The sequence below is a fragment of the Mercenaria mercenaria genome, chromosome 10 (genome assembly GCF_021730395.1).
Source record: "Mercenaria mercenaria strain notata chromosome 10, MADL_Memer_1, whole genome shotgun sequence".
In the NCBI taxonomy this organism is placed as follows: domain Eukaryota; kingdom Metazoa; phylum Mollusca; class Bivalvia; order Venerida; family Veneridae; genus Mercenaria; species Mercenaria mercenaria.
In genome coordinates this window covers 9,228,020-9,252,876 of record NC_069370.1, presented here as the reverse complement: position 1 = coordinate 9,252,876, position 24,857 = coordinate 9,228,020, and the positions used below count along the sequence as shown (strand labels likewise).

At 36.1% G+C, this 24,857-nt stretch overlaps 1 protein-coding gene across 1 annotated transcript in view; it reads left to right on the top strand.

Annotated features, from left to right (window-relative positions):
* The window catches only part of LOC123559793 (disintegrin and metalloproteinase domain-containing protein 10-like), a 75,399-nt gene that overhangs the window by 27,522 nt on the left and 23,020 nt on the right, over positions 1 to 24,857 (top strand). The window contains exons 4-8 of the mRNA XM_053552253.1: positions 4,183 to 4,345; positions 8,269 to 8,320; positions 10,439 to 10,570; positions 14,734 to 14,889; positions 18,033 to 18,180. Coding sequence (XP_053408228.1) covers positions 4,183 to 4,345; positions 8,269 to 8,320; positions 10,439 to 10,570; positions 14,734 to 14,889; positions 18,033 to 18,180 — 651 coding nt within the window. The remainder of the gene's footprint in view (positions 1 to 4,182; positions 4,346 to 8,268; positions 8,321 to 10,438; positions 10,571 to 14,733; positions 14,890 to 18,032; positions 18,181 to 24,857) is intronic.

Genomic DNA, 24,857 nt, shown 5'->3' with positions numbered 1-24,857 from the left:
TGCGCATCCGCGCAGTCTGGTCAGGATCCATGCTGTTCGCTAACGGTTTCTCTAATTGCAGTAGGCTTTAAAAGCGAACAGCATGGATCCTGACCAGTCTGCGCGGATGCGCAGGCTGGTCTGGATCCATGCTGGTCGCAAACCCACTATGTTGGTTTTCTCATGGCACAACTCAGATATCCATTTAATGCCTACAAAATGAAATGATTTTGCAGTATTTCAAAAAAAATTGTAGCCCACCAGCTTTGCTCAATAGGGATAGTGCAGGTCTATTAAAGAACATAGTGTCGTGAGCTCCATCTCAGGGCGAGTTGTATCTTCCCTGTGATGATTTGATAATAGACATTGTGTCAGGAGTCATTTTGTCCTTCACCTCTGAATCATGTGGAGAAGTTGCCAGTTTCTTGTGAAAAACAGGTCATAACTGGTACAGAATTCAGGAACACCGGTTAGCGGTTAACTTCCCGCCATTACATGGCTGAAATACTGTTGACAAACAGCGCTAAACCTAAACAAATAAAAAAAACTTTAACATGCACTTTAAGCAACATATGAAATTGATCTTAACCCTTAGCCTGCTGCAGGCGAATTTAACAGCCTTTGCAAACAGCTTGGAACCAGATCAGACGCCGATTAAATCGGCGTCTGATCAGGTTCCAACCTGTTTGCTACTCTGACAATATTTCTTCCAATTTTGGAGCAAACTGAATGAACTTTACAATTTTAGCAGATGACATTTCCAGCAGACGACAATTTATCTAGCATGCTAAAGGTCTTAAGTATCATTGACTTACATTTAATTTATTGGTCATGCTTTTTGTACCCCCCCGACAACAAAGTTGTAAGGGGGGGGGGGGGGTATACTGGTTTCAGGTTGTCTGTCTGGTCGTCTGTCCGTAGACGCAATCTTGTGCGCACCATCTCTCCTTATCCCCTTGACAGAATTTAATGAAACTTCACACAAGTGATCAGTACCAACCGTAGTTGTGCATGGGGCATGTTAGGTTCTTTTAGAAAAAAAATTTGCAGAGTTATGGGACTTTGTTTTTTTGTTACTATACTATATACATAGACACAATCTTGTGCGCACCATCTCTCCTCATTCCCTGGACACAATTTAATGAAACTTCACACAAGTGATCAGTACCAACAGTAGTTGTGCATGGGGCATGTTAGGTTCTTTTAGAAAAAAATTTTTGCAGAGTTATGGGACTTTGTTTTTTGTTACTATACTATATACATAGACACAATCTTGTGCGCAGCATCTCTCCTCATCCCCTTGACACAATTTAATGAAACTTCACACAAGTGATCAGTAACAACAGTAGTTGTGCATGGGGCATGTTAGGTTCTTTCAGAAAATTTTTTTCCAGAGTTATGGGACTTTGTTTTTTTTGTTACTATACTATAGACATAGACACAATCTTGTTGGCACCATCTCTCCTCATCCCCTTGACACAATTTAATGAAACTTCACACAAATGATCAGTAACAACAGTAGTTGTGCATGGGGCATGTTAGGTTCTTTCAGCGACAAAAATTGCAGAGTTATGGGACTTTGTTTCTTGTTAACATACTATGTACATACAGTCTGCATATGTAATCTTGTGCATGCCTAATCTACCAAACCCTTGCACACAATTTAATGAAACTTCACACAAGTGATCAGTACCAACCCTAGTTGTGCATGGGGCATGTTACATTCTTTTAGATAAATATTCTGTATAGTTATGGGACTTTGTTTTTTGTTACTATACTGTATACATACAGTCTATATACATACAGTCCACATAATTATGCAGTCTTGTGTGTGTCAAATTGCAATGTACTGTGTCAGTGCATGCGGGGGGTACATTCATCACCTTTAGTGATAGCTCTAGTTTTCACTGAACAATTATTGTAAACGTTAGAAGTTGGAGAAGTCAGTAAATTATAATTACAGACCTCTAAAGCTAACTTTAAGTGTTTTGCAAAACCAGTGTACTTTAAGATAAGACTGAATCATTCCGAGGGTTGAGCGCAATCATGCAGTAACTCCTATTAAATAAAAGAGTTATGGCAGTATTGCGCTCAAGCCTTGATTTCCTACTGACATCTCAAGGGCAGACATTAAGAATAAGAGTGCAAATTCACATCAAGATATTTGTTTGACAATTTCTCAAGTACCTATCAAACAGTAATCTGTTAACTGATAAGCCCGGTTATCTGGAATAAAAGGTCATTATCTTAAAATTGAAGATTTTAAACAAATATAACAGTATAATTTATATAATTTGAGAGACAAAGTCTTGTCAGCACATTTAGGAAATGATATAATGATAGAAATGTAATTTACACAGTCATAATAATTATTTAAGCTTTACCCTGCTAAATTTCTAAAATGGACTGGTCTATCTTTCAGTTTGGGCAATACCATTTATTATTTATTTTAAAGGGGAGTTCACTAAAAATGTACAGACTGTATAGCGAACAGTGCAGACCATGATCAGCCTGCACGGATGTGCAGTTGGTCTGCACTGGTCCCAAAGGCAGAATCAGTTGCCGCCAGTGGGCTAAAGGTTAAATATCAGTTTCAGGACTGTTCAATGTTTATTATAAATATGCAGTTGAATATAATATGTAATTGTTAGATACAGTTACTGTGACAGAAGGCCTTAATATACATTAAATTTTATGAAAATCCTTGAAAACTTGGATGAAAGATTGTCACCGTAAAAAGCCTGTAATTACTCTTTGAACGTTTATTTTATGAATAAACATTTGTAACAATAACAGTTATGTTATACACCTTGTCATTTTATTTAAGAAATGTACTTTTGCCACAATATGAAATATGTACCTGCCACTCGGGCAACATTTCTTCAATTCTTGCGCTTAATTTGTCAAAAATGCCTGAACGTCTCAATGTGGGTTATCAAGGTTAAAAATCAACAGATTAATTTATTAGCATGTTAAAAGACGTGGATGAGTTACTTTTGATCCTGTTTTCAATTTTGTAATAAATTCTTTTCGTCAGTGTTTTCTTTTCCTTTTCTTATCTATCAAAACTTGCAGCCTTGCAATTTTTCAAGACCTCAAAAAAAGTTTTCCTTTTTCTCAGCATGGAACCACACATTGCTTAGACAGTGTTGCTCCAGTTAAAGTACAGGTGCACCGTTCAAATTGAGCGAGATTTCCTGTTTGCAGTTTCTCATTCCATGCTTTGGAAAATGTTGCTCCTGTTGTATTTAACACTTTAATAGCCTGCTAAATTTATATAATGGACTTGTCCATCTTTCAATTTGGACAGTACCATTAACTGTTAAATGGGGTGCTTACCAAAAACATACTGACTGAAAGGCAAACAGTGCAGATCCTGATTAGACTGCACGAATGTGCAAGCTGATCATGATCTACAATGGTTACAAAGGCAGAATCAGTTTTGTCCAGCATGATAAGGGTTAAAAGTGATGAATAGACTAAAAAAAGTGCACTTTTGATTAAAATTGGTCTAGTAATACCATGCTTGATTGATACCAAAGGAATTATTTAGAGGTCCTATTTTGTAAGCAAACATTCAGGGGAGATAAGTTGTTGATTAAATTTTTAATTCTAACACGACCAGCAAATAACGTACATACATGTAGAGCAAAATCTATCTCAGGTTATTCTGCAATAAACCACTCGCGTGCAATGACGTCATCTGATCCAGGCGCGTAGCACGGTCATAAAAAGTAGTTAACATTTTTTATAACACTTTTGATACTAGTATGTCGTGTTAGAATCGAAATAATAAGTTCCCAAGTGTGATTTATCGTAGAATAACCCGAGTTTTGAGTTCTTATGCGAAACAATATATCACTCAGGCCTACGGCCTTCGTGATATATTTTTACGCATAAGAACTCAAAACTCTGGTTATCTATGATAAACCACGTTTGGGAACTTATTATTTGTTAAGTAACAGTTCCTTTCATTGCTCATATGCATATGATTTATATTTTAGATATCTTCAGTAGGAATGAATCCTTTCTGAAAGCAATTACTGAATATATTTCAATCTTAATTGTATTGTTTAGATACTTCTATAAGATTTTGTAGGTCGAAGATTAAATTTATTCCAAGGGAGGGAACTTTGAGCGTATTTGAGATATTTTGTTTTTGTGTTTATATACTGTATAGTTATAAACTTCTTTTCTTTTCAGATTATACTGGAAGTGAAGTACGAGTGGCTGTGATAAATGGAACATTGCAGGGTAAAATTAAGCATCCAGGGGAGACAATTTATCATATTGTTCCAAGTTCTAGGTTGTTCAAACAATTACCTCCCTTTCATACAGTGATATACTCTGACAAAGACTATAACTGGTAAGACTGTTTTTTGCTTTGAAGTTGCTTGACAACATGCAATTTTCAAAGAAACTTTCGTACTTCCTATACATTTTTCAACACTAATAGGCAAAAAGCATGTTTGTTTAATTTCACATTTCAGTTCATCTTTTGTACAAGCCTGTCTTAATGTATTTTATAATAGAAATATTTACAGAAGTTATGGCGAAATATCGGATGAATATAATGAAATGAAAATTTTCACCTGAATCATGTGTTCAGTGGATTTCATTTGAGTGTGTATTCTATCAAAAGAAAAATTGCTAAAGCCCCCATCACACCAAACTAGTTCTCAAAACGTCCCAACCCGTCCTAAAATATTGTAAAACGGGCTGCGATCTGGCTAGAACGTTTGTACTTTGGCCGGAAAATATCCATAATGCGATCGTAGTTAGTTCTTAAACAGTCCTCGATACGTCCATCGCGTCTTTATCCCGTCTGAAGTACGTTTATAGTAAGTTCAGTTCGGAAAAAATGCCCATTCACCTCATGTGGACACCGTTTGTAGGCAGTCCAAGTCCGTCTGAAGTCAGATTAAAGAAGTTCATAACTAGTCCGACTTCGTTCCGAGTACGTCGAAATACGTTCTAACTAGTTGTTAACACGACCACATCGTTCACAGACAGTTTAACCCGTTCTGATTATGTCCTCATCTCTCCGTAGTACGTTCAGAACGTAAATTGCAATCACATTCTGACCCGATGGCTATATAAAACCATCACATTTCACCCAGTTCTCATTCTCGTTTGTCTCTTCAACCTCTTCCACAGCAATAGGCAAGTATCAATATGACTCCAAAGAAAAGTAAAGCCAAACAGAGACAAGGTGTAAAGTGTTAAAGCAGTAAAAGACCAATGTCTCACAAAAGCCGATACAGAGTCTCTGAGTCAGCCCCTAAACATGAAAGTTGAGAGGATGAGCGTCGTAGTTTATTCCCTGTACCTTCTAACGACTCTGTCTTCAAGTCCGAGGATGAAGGAGGACAGAGCCAGAAACCAAAAGGCATCAACTTGGCTGACCCTTGTGCGCAAATCTTGAACCTGTACGACAACGGCATGTATTTATACCCTAACTTGTGTAATTATCCCCCTGCCAAAGGCGAAGGGGATATTAGAAATGCTCTCCGTGCGTGCGTGCGTCTGTCCGCAACAATCTTTGTCCATAGCATAACTCCAAAAGTACTGGAGGGACTTTCTTCAAACTTCATACACTGATAGAACACATTGGGAGGAAGTGCAGTGTGCAAGAACAATAACTCTACCTTGCCTATTTTTTGAGTTATTCCCCTTTATCATATTTTCTTTAAAAAATTTGTCCGGAGCATAACTCCAAAAGTACTGGAGGGATTTTCTTCAAACTTCATACACTGATAGAACACATTGGGAGGAAGTGCAATGTGCAAGAACAATAACTCTACCTTGCCTACTTTTTGAGTTATTCCCCTTTATCATATTTTCTTTAAAAAAAATTGTCTGCAGCTTATCTTTTTCATGCATGGAGGGATTTTGATATATCTTGGCACAAATGTTGAACAGTTCACCACCACGAGGTGGAGTGTCATGCGCAAGAACTAGATCCCTAGTTCTAAGGTCAAGGTCACACTTAGAGGTCAAAGGATACAAGAATGAAAAGCTTGTCCGAAGCACTTCTTTTTCATGCATGGAGGGATTTTGATGTAACTTGGCACAATTATACACCATCATGAGACGAAGTGTCATGCGCAGTTCCCTTCTTTAGAATTACTTCCCTTTGTTGTTACTTTAAATAGCTTTAATTGTAACTTTTTCATTACTAGTCGTAGGGAAAAATCGAGACCACCTTTCAGTAGTACAACATGCATGCTACATCCAATTTTGAGGTGTATTTTGACCAATCTCTACCTAGTAAAGATTTTTGTGTGGACTTACAATTTTTTTATTTTTTTTTAAAGATTAACTTCCATTAGTTATTACTATAAATAACTTATGTTGTAACATTTTTATAATAGAGCACAGGGAAAAAAACAAGACCAAGTAAGGAGTTTTTTTGTGGACTTAGAAAAACAAAAGACTTACAATGATTTCTACAAAATTAAAATTCAATTTGCAAATACAGCTGCTAGAGTAAAGAAATTTGCTGTGACGGGCGTATATTGTGACAGTCTGGCACTCTTGTTCCCTGTTAGCTTTCCATTCCTTCTTTTTACAGTAGCCATATAGAAAAACATCATACAGCTATACTGTTCATGAAAATTAATAAAATTTAGCAGTAAACCACCTCACCACTGAATAATTCTTTCTTCCACATCTTTAAAACCCCTGATGCGGACCAAACGGTTTTTCAAAGCTTCTCCCAAAATGAATACTTTCAGACACTAACTTGCCAGGAACTTTAGCCTTCAGTTATAATATGCCCGGCGGGGGGATTGGCCATGTCTAACATGGCTCTTGTTGTATTACAGACGGGATTGACGTTGTAGGAACTGTGAATAAACGTACTAAAAACATGCGGAGCGTACTGAGAACGTATTGTAAACTCTTAGAACTGTTTTGAAACATATTGCAGACTTAGTATTTTGTTTTGATCGTATTCAGACAGAATAACGACGCTCTAAGGATGTAATGCGGTCGAGTTAAGTCTTTCTGTGAACAGGTTAAACGAGCTACAAACGGATCCGGTCGGTTTGCACGCGTACTTAAATTGACTCCCGATCGCATTACATCATACCACGTTTCTAGTACGAGCGAAGTACGGCAGTTCAGTTCTTAGTACGTCCATCTCGTTTTAAGTACGTTGTCAGTCCGTCTAACTGTAGGACGGAATGATCGGCCGAAAATTTTGAGTAGGCTCAAAGTTCTGGAGCACCATTCCCGTTCAACCCCGCCTGAGCCAGTCCATAAAGTTCTTAGAGAGACTGTAGAACGTCGCTACTACGTCTGTTCCGTTGCCACGCAGTTTTAGACCGTTCGGCTACATTTTTCAGAACGTACTGAAAACGAGCTTGGTGTGATGGGGGTATAAAACACCTTGTCACATACCATCCTAACAGTGTTCGAAAACCTGCTTTGAGCAGAAACGACCACTACTTTCATCTCTGATTTAAGCATTTGCATTATGCTATATGCTACATGTAAACTAAGACAAATTTGACTCTCCTATGCTGGTCTTTGAACTAAGTATTAGTAATATAATTTATAATACTTACTGACTGGCTTGACAGTCAATATCAGTTACTTTTGCCTTTGATCCCAAAGGACCATAGGTCAGTAGTTTTGACTATTGACCTGAAAGCTATTCAATAAGTATTTTGTTCCATGATATCAGAAATTCATTCTCAAAGTTTTCTTTTTTTCACCCCGGGGTGTAAGATGGATCATTTTTTTTCCAGCACTGGTAAAAATACCGGAAATCCCCATCTGGTATGCAAGAATTTAAGTATCACCATATAGGACAGTATGGCAGAACCTGAAATGGTCAGGTAGATTGTTTGTAAGGAGGATTTTCATTTATCAAGTATTTCTGTGTTTTGATGATATCCTCTTAACATTGGCTACATAGGCAGGTTAAGCTGGACCTTATTGACAGTTATCAGGTCCCGTGTTCACAAAACATTTTTCAGTCTCAGCAGCTGAGTTTGAGTTTGAAACTTTATTAGTCATTTATATCTAAATAGCATGTTTAAAACTGAATTTTAAATCAATAACTATTTTCAAGTAGCTATTCAGTATTGATGGTCAGTCATACTCGGAATTTAACATAGAAGTTTAAGTAAAACTGATATTAAAATTTCAAACTCAAACTCAGCTGAGACCGAAAAAATTTTGTGAACACGGGGCCAGATGATATCATTAGGTTATGCTGCAGTGGAGATAATTTGACATCTTCCAGTAGGGGACTTTTCACCTGTTTTGTATATTTTACAGGAATCACACGTTTCATTCTGATACAGTGCAGCATGCTGGCAGCCAGACACAGGTTTGCTCATAGTTACATAGTAATTATCTATTCAGTGACTGAACAAGCTACATGTGGAGAACTGGTTAGTACTGGTACAGAATCCAGGAACACTCATAGGGGTACCTTCCCACTGTTCATAACTGAAATACTGTTGAAAAAGGTGCTAAACAAAAAAAAAAAATAATAGAAATGCTTTAGAAGGTAGTGTATCCTCGAAATGATATAAAACAAACAAACAAAAAGAACATCAAAAAAGCAACTGAAATACTTAACAATGCAGTGTAACTTGAAATGACTTTTTAGCTTTTCATTGAAAAGAGAGCTTCAGTTTCTTTTTCATAATAGAATAATAGAACTATAATACTTCCAGGAATTTGAAGTATTCATGTTATATCAAATGTTGATTTTGCCAAACATAAAAGATCACTCTAAGGATAGGATTCACTAGTAGTGATAAGAAAATAAAAACTGGCTTTAACCCTTGTCATGCTGGACATGATTGATTCTGCCTTTGCGAACCGTGTAGATCATGATCAGCCTGCACATCCGTGCAGTCTGATCATGCTCTGCATTGTTTGCCATTCTGTCATTATCTTTTTGATAAGCACCCCTTTTAACAGTTAATGGTACTGTCGAAATTAAAAAATGGACAAGTTCATTATAGAAATTAAGTAGGGTAAGGTAATTAATATTCCATTTGTACATTTTAATATCTACATCCTTCACTTTGAAATTATTTTTACTTAGTTGAACATTTTCCTTTGAAACCAATTTTAGGCTTTTAATTTTAATTAATGCATTTGATGTCAGAGTTTTCTCAGACATGTGACAAGTGTAATATAAAATGAATACAAATGAGCCGCGCCATGAGAAAACGAACATAGTGCGTTTGCGAGCAGCATAGATCCAGACCAGCCTGTGCATCCGCGCAGTCTGGTCAGGATCTATGCTGTCCGCTAACAGTTTCTCTTATTGCAATAGGCTTTGAAAGTGAACAGCATGGATCCTGACCAGACTGGTCAGGATCCATGCTGGTCGCAAACGCACTATGTTGGTTTTCTCATGATGTGGCTCAAAAGTTGAATATTACATCCTTTCTATATTTTTAACTTGACATGAATATTTAACCACTACAGATACTGCATTTAAACTTCACACTCTTCTGTTAGGAAATAATGCAAGGTTTCAGCATCAAGTCCCATAACTCTGCATGAATTTTAACAAAATATCCTCCTTGATGTAAATGAGATGTGAAACCAATTTTTGTAGTCCTGTTTGGCGCCATATAACCTATACTGTGTTGGTGCGCCATAAAACCCAAATAAATAAATAAATAAAATTGACTTAGAAAGGGGCCTCCTTGGTCAAGTGGTTAAGGTCGCTGGCTTCAAATCACTTGCCCCTCATCGATGTAGGTTTGAGCCTCACTCAGGTCATTGAATTCTTCATGCGAGGAAGCCATCCAGCTGGCTTACGGAAGGTTGGAGGTTCTACCCAGGTGCCCGCTTGTGATGAAACAGTGCATGGAGGGGCACCTGGGGTCTTCCTCCACCATCAAAGTTGGAAAGTCATCATACAACCTTTAATTGTGTCGATGCCACATTAAACCCAACAAAATAAATAAATAAATCGACTTAGAAAATCTGGGTTGAAGTTTTGTATACAAATTGCTCTCTACAAGGTCAGTACAGATATTTGAAACATTATACAAGTTATTTATGTGGATGAAACATGGTGAAAAGTGTGCAGTTGAACAAGATTACAGCATTATGTCCCATAAATCTTGCATGAATTTTAACAATGTGCCTATTCTTAGATAGAACATTTTCTGACAAGCCTTGAAAAAATGAAGTGCGCTCTTGTATCATCTCTAATTTCTCCTGTTTAAAAGAGCCCTCCCCCCCACACACACACTTCCAAAGTTTTTGTTGTTTTTAATGCCCTTTTTGCTCTGTCTCATTCTGCTGGTGAATTGGCATGAAATGTCATGTTAGGATGAGCTCTTGTTTATATTCTGTCTCAGACTGGGTTTGTTTACGCTCACTGCAAATATTTGTTTACCCACTGCAAAATATTCTTTATTTGTCACCCTCTTCATGGTCGTTCTGTTGAACATGTTCTTTTGTCTTTTAACAGGTGTTTAAAAAGCCTAGAGATAGATTGAAAAGAGATTTACTCTCTCCACGCCCGGGACAAGACCATCATGTGTGCACTGTCAAACTGACAACAGACGACACTGTCTGGAAATATTTCATGAATTTAAATCAGGTAAGGATTCTCATTTTCATTTACCAGTTTATTAAGGAGCTTTTTAAATAAAATTTGGTGTAAGTAAACTCGGATATAATTCACAAAGAAAATGTCAAAGTTCAACCCCCTGGCAAGGTGAATTGCCTTCTAGAATGTTTATTTTGTTCTTTAGCCTATTATGTAAAGTTAAAATCATTGCTGTTAATGAACTTTTTAACATGAATTCATACAAGGGGTGTTCATTGAATACCAGATTTCAGAACATGCCCAATATCTATTTATTGTCTCTTAGGCAATGTTACTACCTCCGAAGCGACCAAACGTCATTATGACGCTGTCATACCACACATGATTTATCGACACAACTTGTATCATCTACATTATATAGCAGTTTTATTTATTTTTGATGATACATGAAGAACTGAGGGCACTTTTCCAGGTATTTATTGAACACCACTTGTACATATGTGTATCACAAATGACTTCACTCACCTGGTATGAAATTTGCACTTCATTATGGAAAATTGCATGAAGTGTTCCAAGTTAAAATAGGACACTATGAAATTCTAATATCTGACCATTTTTGCATTGCATAACATTTTCTTCATTATAATATAATATCTTATAGATGCATGAACTTTGATTGGAAAAAAAATTGAGTTGTATGTACAAAAATAGGTTACAAATTCAAATGGATAGTGCTGTGGCTTTCCAGGACTAACCAGTCTCATAAAAGTATGAGAAAAGTGGTAAATGGGCTCATTTAATCTTTCTTTACCAAATATTCATCATAAATTGAGTTACAGTACAATGAATATAGTGTTGGTAGAACTCAGAAAAAAAAACCTTAAGCAGTAACACCCGCATCTAATGATATGAGGACAGATACCAGCCTAGTTCCACCCATCTGCTTAGCTCAATAAGGAGAGCACAGATCTACGGATCACAGGATCTCGAGTTTGATCCCCGGACGGGGCATATGTTTTCCATGACAATTTGATAAAAGACATTGTGTCTGAAATCATTCATCTCCACCTCTGATTCATGTGGGAAGTTGACAGTTACTTGTGAAAAACAGGTTTGTACCAGTGTGGTACAGAATCTAGGAACACTGGTTAGGTTAACTGCCCGCCATTTACTGAAATACTGTTGAAAAAATGGAGTTTAACCCAAAACAAACAAATAAATAAACCAGCCTAGTTCAAGTTTCCCTCAGAACTTTTGTGTTAAAGGCACTGACTTCCATATGGTACAACAACGAAAAGAAAAAAATTTTCATTCATCAGAAAATTATCACCATCATCCTACGAATATAAGATGCACCTTTTTTACCAAGATTCTGGTCTGGAAGGACCGGTGCATCCTATATACGGGGATAGAAAAAGACCAAACATTTACCCCTACTCAAAAATTAAGAAAATTGATCTTTGTTTACAATGTGTACCTTTATATTGAAGAGTTCAATTCAAGGGGAGTAAATACCAATGACTCGGGCATAGCTAATAGCAGGTATCGGGACCCGGCATCTTAAATTACTTTTGTATAAAATGTAAAATTAAGAGCTCACGAAAAATCTTAAGATAAATAAATGCTGTTTTTCATTAAAATACATTTTACAATGCATTTCTGTAAGTGATCATTAAGTTTTTATCAAAACCTGTGTAAAACTTTCCCACATTTTGCAATAAAATGCTTGAACCTCCATATCAAGTAGCTCGGAAATCGATTATCTAGTCTTCAAACATAATTTTGATAGTTTTCTATAATCCTCTTGTTCATCGAGAAATTTATGCCCAAGGCATTAATTATCTTACCACCTACTGTCACAGTCGGCAAACAATTAACCGTTTAATCATACCCAGAGGCAATTGTAAACATGTGCATGCAAGATTTTAGACTGATCTAATAACATCATAGTCGCTGATCCGTAATGTTCAAAACAATTTGCAAACCAGTCTTGAAATTACGTCATTTTTCTGCCAGTGCCAAAGTGTCCTTTCGTTTTCGCTGGCGTTTATTAATATTAGAGGATATGGTAGTTTAGTACTTAAACAGAGTTTATGCTTTCAATTTAAATACTTGCACAACATGCAAAAACATGATAATGATTTAGCAAAAACTGGCGAGTTTGTGTCAAAAACTATAGAGAATTTCAGACAAACATAAATTCGGATAAGTGAATTTTATGAGATAAATTGCAATTCATAAGTTACCCTATGGATTTTGCAAGTTTATAAAAATTGATTGACATTCCTTTTGTGATATTACAATTAATTAAAACGAGAAGAATTCTCAGTTTAACAACATGTAGTTTTAATCTAAGTATGGACAATCCAGACCGAGAGATTCTCTTTACATGGGTATAAGCATTTTTCCAGAATTCTGTTGATATTTTTTCACTGCGTCCTATACCAGAGTGCGACCTATAATCGGCCGATTACGGTACGACATTTCTTAAGGAGGCCTTGAAACATAGTTACTTAATAAATCAATTCATTCATATTTCAAACCAATTAAGAAATTGTAGAAGTTCATGTCAGAGTATTTATGTCATATGCCACTTTCAAAAATACAGTTTGAAATATAATGTATTTTTTTAGATAATTCTAATTCACCATAAAAATATGAGCGAATTACTTAAATATCATAAATGCAATGTATTAATTCGTATTGTACAATATTATCAAAATTGACTGAGAATTAAAAACAAATAAACTGATGTCATTCCAAAATGGAATTTTCTTTCATTTTGACATAATGTTAACATTAAATTTTTCAAAATAGTGTTGATTACTGTAAAAGCACATATTTTTGCTAGGTCAGAATTTCGTGAATTTGAAATTTTGAGTATGTTCGCAAGGTTTAGTATTTGTAAAATTGTGTAAAAAGGTATCATATTAGAATTATTCTTATGGTGAGTATTTATGCGAAGATTATTTTTTTGCAAGATGTAGGAGCTGGTGAATATAGAGAAAATGAAACCTCACAAAAATTTCTGTTTTTACAGTATGTAATTTACAAGTTATAATTATACAAGTCATTTGTGATGCCAATTTCATGGGTGTTGTTTGTTTTTGTGCCTTGTGCCCCCCCCCTCCCCCCACCCCAAAACTTTACAGGAATGTTGGTCAGCATGTTTAGTTGTGCACCTGGGGTTTCGCGTCCTGATTCATTCAGTTGTGTAGGAGTTATGGCCCCTGACTTAGTAAAAAATTGGTCATTTTAATGTTGTGTTGCGCGTAGCTCTAAAAGTATTTGACCTAGAGTCACCAAAGTTTACAGGAATGTTGGTCAGCATGTGCAGTTGTGCACCTGGGGTTTTGTGTCCGGATTCATTCAGTATTGTAGGAGTTATGGCCCCTGACCTAGGAAAAAATTGTCATTTTAATGTTTTGTTGCGCATAACTCGGAAAATATTTTACCTACAGTCATTATTTCACTACACAAGACCAGACTTCTTGTCCAGACTTACTCAAAAAAAAAGTTTGTGAAACATGTATGTTAAAATGTACTTGACCTCGAATCATAAAACATTAGAGGATTGTTTTATAGCCTATGAAGTGTTCTCTTTAGGATTTTACTCAGCTAGCCCAGAGTTATGGCCATCTAAGTGAAAAATACACATAAGGTTCTTATAAGTTTTTGTTGCAAACATCTTAAAAATTGTTTAACCAGAGTCATTAAACCATGTTACAGTGGCAGGAGTTGGGCAAACATCTAGTTTAGATGTTCTTTTACGATGATCGTTTCACTTTTACTCATGCTAAATACCAAATTTATAACATTTATATAATAAATATAAGTGTAATATGTATCTGTAATAAAAAGAATGTTAGATTTGCATAAATGAAATCATTAGTCCTCCACCTCTGATTCATGTGGGGAAGTTGGCAGTTACTTACGGAGAACAGGTTTGTACTGGTACAGAATCCAGGAAGACTGGTTAGGTTAACTGCCCGCCGTTACATGACTGAAATGCTGTTGAAAAACGGCGTTAAACCCAAAACAAAACAAAACAAAACAAAAAAAGATTTGCATAAAAAATATGCACTCGATCTTTGCGGAATAATACTGCGCTCCTGAAGTTGCTCAATACTTCCGCTACAGAACTTGTACATATTTCATGATACAAATCTATTTACCTTTAAATTATGCAGTAAAATGATATTTCTTTTGTACAGAATGAAGATCGAAGCTATTACGATATTTTGTTCTTGTTGGAGAACCATGTTGCCGAGGCTAATGACGTGTTTAGAAATACAGAATTTACCTTGAATCAAGGTCAAGATACAGAGGAAAAGCTGAAAGGAATTCAGTTTGAGATTAGAGGAATAAAGGTGAGGAAAACCTCTCTTATTTATATATTGTGGTTCCTTTGATTTCCATATACTATAAAATCACATATTTTCGTTGGGTTAAAATTTCTCGAATTTTTAATTTTGAGCACGTGCGCGAGGTGCAGTATATTTGTGAAATTGTATTCTGGTATCCTGCTTGAATTTGAATTATACTAATGGTGAATATTTACACGAGGATTAATTTTCGCAAGATTTAGGGCCTCGCAGATATAGCTTAAATTAAACCCTTGTGAAAATTTCTGCTTTTACAGTAGGATAAGATTTTAAAATGTTAAGAACGGTCATATATTATCTGGGGGCATGTGTCATACAATCGTTCTTCACATTTTTTTTATTATGCTCCCTTTCGATAAATCGGGGGTTGGTGGGGGGGGAGAGGTATATTGCTTTTCACCTGTTGCTTGCATTGGTCTGTTGGTCAGTATAGTTTCCACCCAGTAACTTGAGAAGCACTTGATCCAGAACCTTTGAACTTGGTAGCATGATAGGGATTATCAAGTAGATGACCTTTAAAGTTTTTGTGGTCAATAGTTCAGAGGTCAAGGTCACAGGGACCTGAACATTGAAAATGGTTTCCCTTCAATAAGTTGAGAATCACTTCATCAAGAACCTTCAAACTGAATAGCATGAGTGGGCTTAATGAAGTAGAATGCTCCTTTTATTTTTGGGGTCAGTAAGTCAAAGGTCAAGGCCACAGGGGTCAGAACCTTGAAAACAGTTCAAATTCAATAACCTGAGAACCACTTGAACCAGTGTATTCAAACTTTATAGCTTGATTGGGCTTTTGAAGTTGATGACCCCTATTGTTTTTGGGGTTAGTAGGTCAAATGTCAAGGTCATAGTGATCACGGGACTGAAAATGGGACAAGCCATCATGGGGGCATGCTTCATCAGCTCTTGTTGATCCACCATTGCATACTTTTGAAGTAATAAATCTCTGAAAGGTTCAAAGCATCAAGCAAAGGTGGTCATTGGAATACCATATGAGCCGTGTCATGAGAAAACCATCATAGTGGGTTTGCGACCAGCATGAATCCAGACCAGCCTGCGCATCTGCGCAGTCTGGTCAGGATCCATGCTGTTCGCTTTTAAAGTCTATTGGAATTGGAGAAACTTTTAGCAAACAGCATGGATCCTGACCAGACTGCGCGGATGTGCAGGCTGGTCTGGATCCATGCTGGTCGCAAACCCACTACGTTGGTTTTCTCATGGCATGGCTCATATGTTCTAAGATCATGTCATGATGCACCCTATCCATACGTATTCTTCAGTTAAATGTATGTCTTCATTTGGTAACATATGTATACAATTTTAGTCAGTCAAACATTTTGTCCACTGAAATGTTTTGTCTTTAAGTGACCCCTTAAAGCTGTATAACCTATTTAGAAATAGTAAATACACAGGTCATAATTATAGGAGTATAGGATTTTCATCTGGTATTCAAAAGCAGTGTAAATATTGAATATTTAAGTAATACTTTTTATGAAAAAAAATTTCATTGTCTTGAAATCTATTCAAGAAATTGAACTGTTTTTTAAGGGTTCATGCAAAATGAATGACATAATGTGATAAGCAAATTAATACTGAATCATGTAAACTCCAGACTCTTAGTTTTACATTATACTTTTCCATTTGTTAACAAGATCTTATAAATTGCACATATTTATTAGAATCTGCTTCCCGTTCATTTTTATTCATCAGACAGAACAATGTGACATCATCTAAAGAACATTTTCCCTGGTTACACACGGGTGTCATCAAAGCAACGGCACGTTATCACTGTGCGGCATTGTCATAACTTCGGCAACTTTCTTTTGCTAAGGGAGACTTTCAGTATCTAATCTTTAGCCTGCTAAAATTCTAAAATGGAGTGGTCCATTATTCAATTTGGGCAGTACCCTTCATTATTTGAAGGGGTGTTCACTGAAAATTTACTGACTGAATAGGGAACAGTGCAGACCAAGATCAGCCTGCATGGATGTGCAAACTGATCTTGGTCTGCACTAACTGCAAATAGGCAGAATCACTTGACGCCAGCAGGCTAAAGGTTATAACTTGAATTTTGTGAAAATGACCTTTGCTGTATATTAACTGACATGTGTTATTGCTAAGTATCACTGTAATGTGCATGAAAATGCTTTGAAAGGAGAAAGCCATACACAGTAAACCACCTGAGATACTTCTGAAGTATTTAGAAATGTTTTCACATATCTTGTTATTTCTGAATGTCAAAATAATTAATGTCATTTTACATGCAAAATCATTTCATTTCATGGTCACAAATTTTCGCGGTGTTGTCAAAAATGGCAATTTTTTGGAGATTTTAATTCACGGTTTTAAAATTTTGAACATAAAAAGAATGGATTTTTTATTTTGGAAACATAATATATAAAAGTACCTTTTTGTTGGGATTGAATTTTGTTGATTGAATCGGCCACGAAAACCATGAAAGTTAGTCCTGCACAAATATTAATGACTTCACAGTATGTTTTGAAGATTTAAACCCAAATGAACAAGTTGTTTTTAACCTGTACCCCGCTAAATTTCTAAAATGGATTGGTCTATTATTCAGTTTTGGCAGTACCACATGTTCAGCAAAGGGGTGTTCACTGAAAATTTACTGACAGAAAGAGAACAAAGCAGACCTTTATCAGCCCGCACATCTGTACAGGCTGATCTTGGTCCACACTGATCACAAAGGAAGACTCACTTGCCGCCAGCAGGATAAAGGTTAAATCCAGTTGAACTAGTTTGTTTTTGTTGGGTTTAACATCACAGACATAATCATAGGTCATGTGTCAACATTTCCAGTTTTTGATGGTGAATTAAGGCCCCAAGTCCTACAAGCATTGTCTCAGGCTTGGTGGGCCCCTGTGAACAACCACCAGCTTTCAGTCAGCTGGTTAGATAGCTTCCTGACATGAAGAATTCTTCACCCCATAGCGAGGTCCTCAAACAAGCGTCAGTGGGGGCATTTAATTCAAAGTCAGCCACCTTAGCCACTCAAGCCCCCCACCCCTCTCTCTAACCCCAGCCCAGTTGAACAAATAGCCTGAACATTTGTTTGAATATATTTTGAAAGCAAGAACTCTTATTGACCAGATGTTGTGTTTACTAAACAGATTATGACAGATACAGATTGCGCAGGTGATGAAAAATCTGTTACGTGCAATGAAAATCTTGATGGAGAGACACTGCTAAGAAATTTTTCATCTGAAGAGGAAGAGAAATTAATTGATTACTATGAGGACGATAATTATTACTATGAAGGTAAGACATGACCATGCAGTACTTACCCAAACTTTGAATAAGGTAAGACATGACTATGCAGTATTTACCTTGATTTTGAATAAAGTAAGTTTGTTTGCTTGTTTTGGGTTTAACGCCGTTTTTCAACAGTATTTCAGTCATGTAACGACGGGCTGTTAACCTAACCAGTCTTCCTGGATTCTGTACCAGCACAAACCTGTTCTCCGCAAGTAACTACCAACTTCCCCACATGAATCAGAGGTGGATGACTAATGATTGCAGACACAATGTTGTTTATCAAATAGTCACGGAGAACATACACCGCGCCCGAGGATCGAAATCGCGATCGGTAGACCAACACTCTACCTACTGAGCTAAGTAGGCGGGCGAATAAGGTAAGACACGACCATGCAGTACTTGCCCTGATTTTGAATAAGGTAAGACATGACCAAGCAAGATTGTAAGACTTGACCTAGCAATACTACCTTGACCAGCTATGACCTTACAACATTTACCTTGACTTGACTGAGAAAGCCCCATGTGGTTCTGGGATGATCTGTGTATGAAAAGAATTGGAACCACTGCCTTACCCTTGCATGATCGTAAGAGGCAACTAATAGGTTCTTAACATTTGGTTTTCCAGTAACTCTGTGATTCAGCAGGTATGCAAAGTTTGATTCCATACCTCATGTTTTTATTTCGATGTAAATGAGATGTGGAACCAAAATTTATAGTCCTGTTTGGCGCCATATAACCTATACTTTGTTGGTGCGCCGTAAAACTCAAATAAATAAATTGACTTAGAAAATAATATGCAACCTAGCAATATTTACTCAACTATGAAGAAGTTAAGATTACCAATTTTACCAATAAATACTTACCCTGAATATGGAGAAAGTAAGACTTGATGTAGTAATATTTCCCCTGACTGTGAAAAGGTATGGTAAAGTTTGACCAAGCAGTATTTACCCCAGGTATGAAGAATGCTAGACTTGACCTGACTATGAAAAGGGTAAGACATTACCTAGAGATAGTACCTAAATTTTTCAAATCATAGGTTTGAAGTTAAAAAGCTTTGAAATGAATACAAATGTCCATATATTTTTCAAAAACAGAAATACCGACAATATTTTAACCAGAAGTGTGGAGTTATGAGCATTTAATATTTTCATGTTAACGAAAATTTTGTGATCAAGGAAATGTAACTCTTCTTGAACATGGAGAGCATAAACATCAAAGGGACATAATATAGTCAATATTTTCTAATTGGGTGCATTTGATTTAACATTCAGTTTTGATCTGGATTGCTAAATAATGATCCATGATACTGTGTGCTAAAAATTTAGAACATCTGGAACAGTCTATTAACAGCAAAACTATGCTTTAGCAGAATCTAAATAGTTAAGCTCTAACTGGGACTCGAACCCAGGACCTCTCACACCCAAGGCAGACACTCTACCACTTCCCTATAACAGCAGTAGCTAATAGCTATGCAGTTTAATTGCTGGATTACATTGCGTGAACTGGACCAATAATCGGTGAACTCCGGATTATTGGCGTATTCGCTTTGTTACCTAACGGCAATTTTTGTGTAAAGAAAAAATATAATCTAATGCTGCCAACGTCATAATCGGTCAAATCTGCCAAAATTTCTCTGACGTGTTGTTCAGAGTATGAACTTACTAACTGGTAGTACCAGTGAAATATTACTTACACTGAATCTTTTATAGTTGCCCTTTTTGCAGCTGCCGAACGGCAAAGACGGTGAGTTTTGTCCAAATATAAGTAATTATTTTACCAGTTTTGAGAGGATTTCAATTGCTGGGAAATTACAGTTACAAACTAAATACCTTTCTGCAACACATGGAGTCATTAGCATTCACTGTCAGTCAGTATTATGACTAAGATCGACTGTCATTCATTCATTTCAAAGTTTCATAGACAGAGTCCGTTGTTTACATTTTTATCGTAACCGGTGCACTTGTAAAAATCACTTTAGTTTGAAAAATCAAAGTATGCGAAGGGCTATGGTACGGTCTCTACATTACCAAGGGAGAAGGTAAGATTTGACCTAACATTATTTACCTTAACTAGCAGTAACCTAACAATATATACATTGACTGTGAAAGTAAAACACAAGCTAATATTATACACTCTAATTATGTAAAAGGTAAGACTTAATTGACCTAGCAATCTGTACCCTTAATATGATGAAGGTAAGTCTGTACTTTGCACTACTTAACTTAAATATGAAGAATATAAGATTTGACTTAGTTCGCATACTACTTACACATATCAATTATGCAGTATTTTTACCTAGAATTGCAGCAATTTCTTTCCATTATTACTTAATAGATTTGATTCATACTTGAAATAGTTGCCAGATATTATCACTAACATCTTAATTATGACACAAGGTCCACTCAAATATTTTGTGAATTATGCCACGTTTTTACTTTGATTTTTAGATTTAATTTTTATGCACTTCCACTTTTATCTTGCTGATTACTGAATGGATTGATTCAAACTTAACCCTTACCATGCTAAATTTCTATAATGGACTGGTTCATCTTCCAATTTAGGCAGTACCATTTATCATTTGAAGGGGTGTTTACTAAAAATTTACTGACTGAATAGCGAACAGTGCAGACCATGATCAGACTGCACAGATGTGCAGGCTGATCTTGGTCTGCACTGGTCGCAAAGGCAGAATCACTGGCCGCCAGCAGGCTAAGGGTTAATAGAATAATAGTTGTTCCATCGTGTGACATAAGGTGCATTACTTTGGCAGAAATATACAATGAATTATGTCCCTTTTGTACTTACAGAATCAGGTTGCGGTTTTAATGCACTTTCTCTGTATCTCTGATATTACTAAATGAATTTTACTAAAACTTCTTGTCCCACATCATCATCCATATCACTCCAGCGATAACTCTAGTCTCTACAAATGTGCCCTATTTCACCGTCTTGCGTCAAGTTAGGCACGCTGTCTCTTCTGACAGCTTTCAGTTCTAGAATTTATTAGTTCTTACTTGTAATAAAGCAATAAAGATACGATTTTATACTAAATTTTATGTACATACAATGCCTCAGTAATGAATTTACACAATAGTGACTAGCACCAACTGCACAACTGTTAATACTGTGCTAATATGCAGTGCTTACAGTATGTAAAAGAGTTTCAATTTGTCAAGTGCACCATCATTTAACAGCTCTTTTTCTTACTTTGTTTTAGAGCTTCTGTTTGTACAAAACATTTCACCCAGCTAAAATTCTAATGTCCCTTCATATTTTATTGCAGTATATTTTATGTTACATTATGGAATATTTATAAATTTTGTACATGTTTAGCACAATATGTTTCAAAATTCTTTCAGTTTTTTTTTAGGTGAGTTTTTCTGATTGCTCGATGTCTGTCGTCTGTCTGGCGTCTGTCGTCCGTCAACGTTTAGCTTGTGTATGCAATAGAGGCTGTATTTTTCAACTGATCTTCATGAAATTTGGTCAGAATGATTACCTTGATGAAATCTAGGCGGAGTTTGAAAATAGGTCATCTGGGGTCAAAAACTAGGTCACTAGGTCAAATCAAGGAAAAAACATGTGTATGCGATAGAGGCTGTATTTTTCAATTGATCTTCATGAATTTTTGTCAGAATGATTGCCTTGATGAAATCTAGGCCAAATTCGAAAATGGGTCATCTGGGGTCAAAACTAGGTCACTAGGTCAAATCAAAGAAAAACCTTGTGTATACGATAGAGGCTGTATTTTTCAATTTATATTCATGAAATTTGGTCAGAATGATTGCATTGATGAAATCTAGACCAAGTTCGAAAATGGGTCATCTGGGGTTAAAAATTAGGTCACTAGGTCAAATCAAAGAAAAACCTTGTGTATGCAATAGAGGCTGTATTTTTCAATTGAACTTCATGAAATTTGGTCAGAATGATTGCCTTGATGAAATCTAGGTCAAGTTCGAATATGGGTCATCTGGGGTCAAAAAGTAGGTCACTAGGTAAAATCAAAGGAAAACCTTGTGTATGCGATAAGGCTGTATTTTTCAATTGATCTTCATGAAAATAAGTCGAATGATTGCCTTGATAAAATCTAGGTAGATTTGATATGGGTCATCTAGGGTCAAAGTAGGTCACTAGTTAATCAAGAAAAAACTGTATATGTGATAGAGGCTGTATTTTCAACTGATCTTCATGAAATTTTGTCAGAATGATAGCCTTGATGAAATCTAGGTAAAGTTCGAATATGGGTTGTCTGGGGTCAGAAACTAGGTCACTAGGTCAAATCAAGGAAAAAACATGTGTATGCGATAGAGGCTGTATTTTTCAATTGATCTTCATGAATTTTTGTCAGAATGATTGCCTTGATGAAATCTAGGCCAAATTCGAAAATGGGTCATCTGGGGTCAAAACTAGGTCACTAGGTCAAATCAAAGAAAAACCTTGTGTATACGATAGAGGCTGTATTTTTCAATTTATATTCATGAAATTTGGTCAGAATGATTGCATTGATGAAATCTAGACCAAGTTCGAAAATGGGTCATCTGGGGTTAAAAATTAGGTCACTAGGTCAAATCAAAGAAAAACCTTGTGTATGCAATAGAGGCTGTATTTTTCAATTGAACTTCATGAAATTTGGTCAGAATGATTGCCTTGATGAAATCTAGGTCAAGTTCGAATATGGGTCATCTGGGATCAAAAAGTAGGTCACTAGGTAAAATCAAAGGAAAACCTTGTGTATGCGATAGAGGCTGTATTTTTCAATTGATCTTCCTGAAAATAAGTCAGAATGATTGCCTTGATAAAATCTAGGTAGAATTTGAATATGGGTCATCTAGGGTCAAAAAGTAGGTCACTAGGTTAAATCAAAGAAAAAACTCGTATATGTGATAGAGGCTGTATTTTCAACTGATCTTCATGAAATTTTGTCAGAATGATAGCCTTGATGAAATCTAGGTAAAGTTCGAATATGGGTTGTCTGGGGTCAGAAACTAGGTCACTAGGTCATATCAAAGAAAAACCTTGTGTATGCGATAGAGGCTGTATTTTTCAATTGATCTTCATGAAATTTGGTCAGAATGATTTCCTTGATGAAATCTAGGCCAAGTTCGAATATGGATCATCTGGGGTCAAAAACTAGGTCACTAGGTCAAATCAAAGAAAATACTTGTTTATACTCAAGGTTTTTGCTCCAATTTTAATGATAATTGGTCAGAATATTTTTTTCCCTGAAATCACAAGGTCAAACATGTTTACACTGTTATGGTGTGTATTGGTGTGTTTCTCAGGTGAGCGACCTAGGGCCATCTTGGCCCTCTTGTTTGGGGGTAGCTGCAATCCAATTTCAAAGAGTCACAAAAATACATATAAATATTTAGAATTAACAAACAAATTTATTAATAAAGGCAGAAAATCATGACAAAAGCAAAATTTCTTCAGTTTCAGGCTGTATCTTAGAAACAGTTTTAAATCCGGCTTACTATTTAATCATATATTACAAATGATTTAATATCCGCACCTTTGTATACTTAAGGTAATGGACCCATAATAATGTACCTCCTTTTGAAGAGTATTCAAATTCCTACAATAAACCTACATTGACTAATTTTTCAGTTGCTGTTTAAAGTGAATTTTACCTCTGATACAGGGTTACTGAGTTGCTTAATACTGAGTTACATGCGGTAAAAGTTCTTAATTTCGCCTTTACTCTTTAGTTTACATATTGTGGAAGAAATGTAGGTAGGTTTTACTTCTGCCCCATGGTTATTTTTGAATGTAGAGAGCAAAATTTAAAAAGATCTCACAGATATCAGCCATAATTTTTCAGTGTTAGGGCTAAATTTCTGTCTGATTAAATCCTTTGACGACAGTTTTATTTTGTGTTTTATAATTGTTTACTAATACTTTGAGGTTTCTTTTATTAAAATTATTGGTATATTGAATTTTCTGCGAACGTTTTGTACAGTGGTTATCACTTTGAATTATGCCTCTATTTGAGCTTGAGGAAATATCATAAATTATACAAAATTAATATAAAAAAAAAAGACACGGTAGAAGTAGTTTAAAATTGCAACACAATGCAAAACAATGTTAACTTCAAGACTGTATCAGGTTAATGCAATTTTTTAAACATTACTGTTAAAAAGTCCACTACCGTAATGCTTTTTATTGTAGGAAGTATTGAATAATGGCTAATAGATAATATGAGCCACGCCATGAAAAAACCAACATAGTGCATTTGCAACAAGCATGGATCCAGACCAGCCTGCGCATCCAAGCAGTCTGGTCTGGATCCATGCTGTTTGCTTTCAAAGCCTATTGCAATTAGAGAAACTGTTAGCGAACAGCATGGCTCCTGACCAGTCTGCGCGGATGCGCAGGCTGGTCTGGATCCATGCTGGTCGCAAATGCACTGTGTTGGTTTTCTCATGGCGCGGCTCATATATTGGATGAAATTAACCCTATCATGCTAAATTTCTATAATGAACTTGTCCATCTTTCAATTTGGACAGTACCATTAAATGTTAAAAAGGGTGCTTACCAAAAGATACTGACTGAATGGCAAACAGTGCAGATCTTTATCAGACTGCACAGATGTGCAGGCTGATCATGATCTACACTGGTCGCAAAGGCAGAATCAGTCATGTCCAGCATGATAAGGGTTGAAACTGTCAAAATTACCA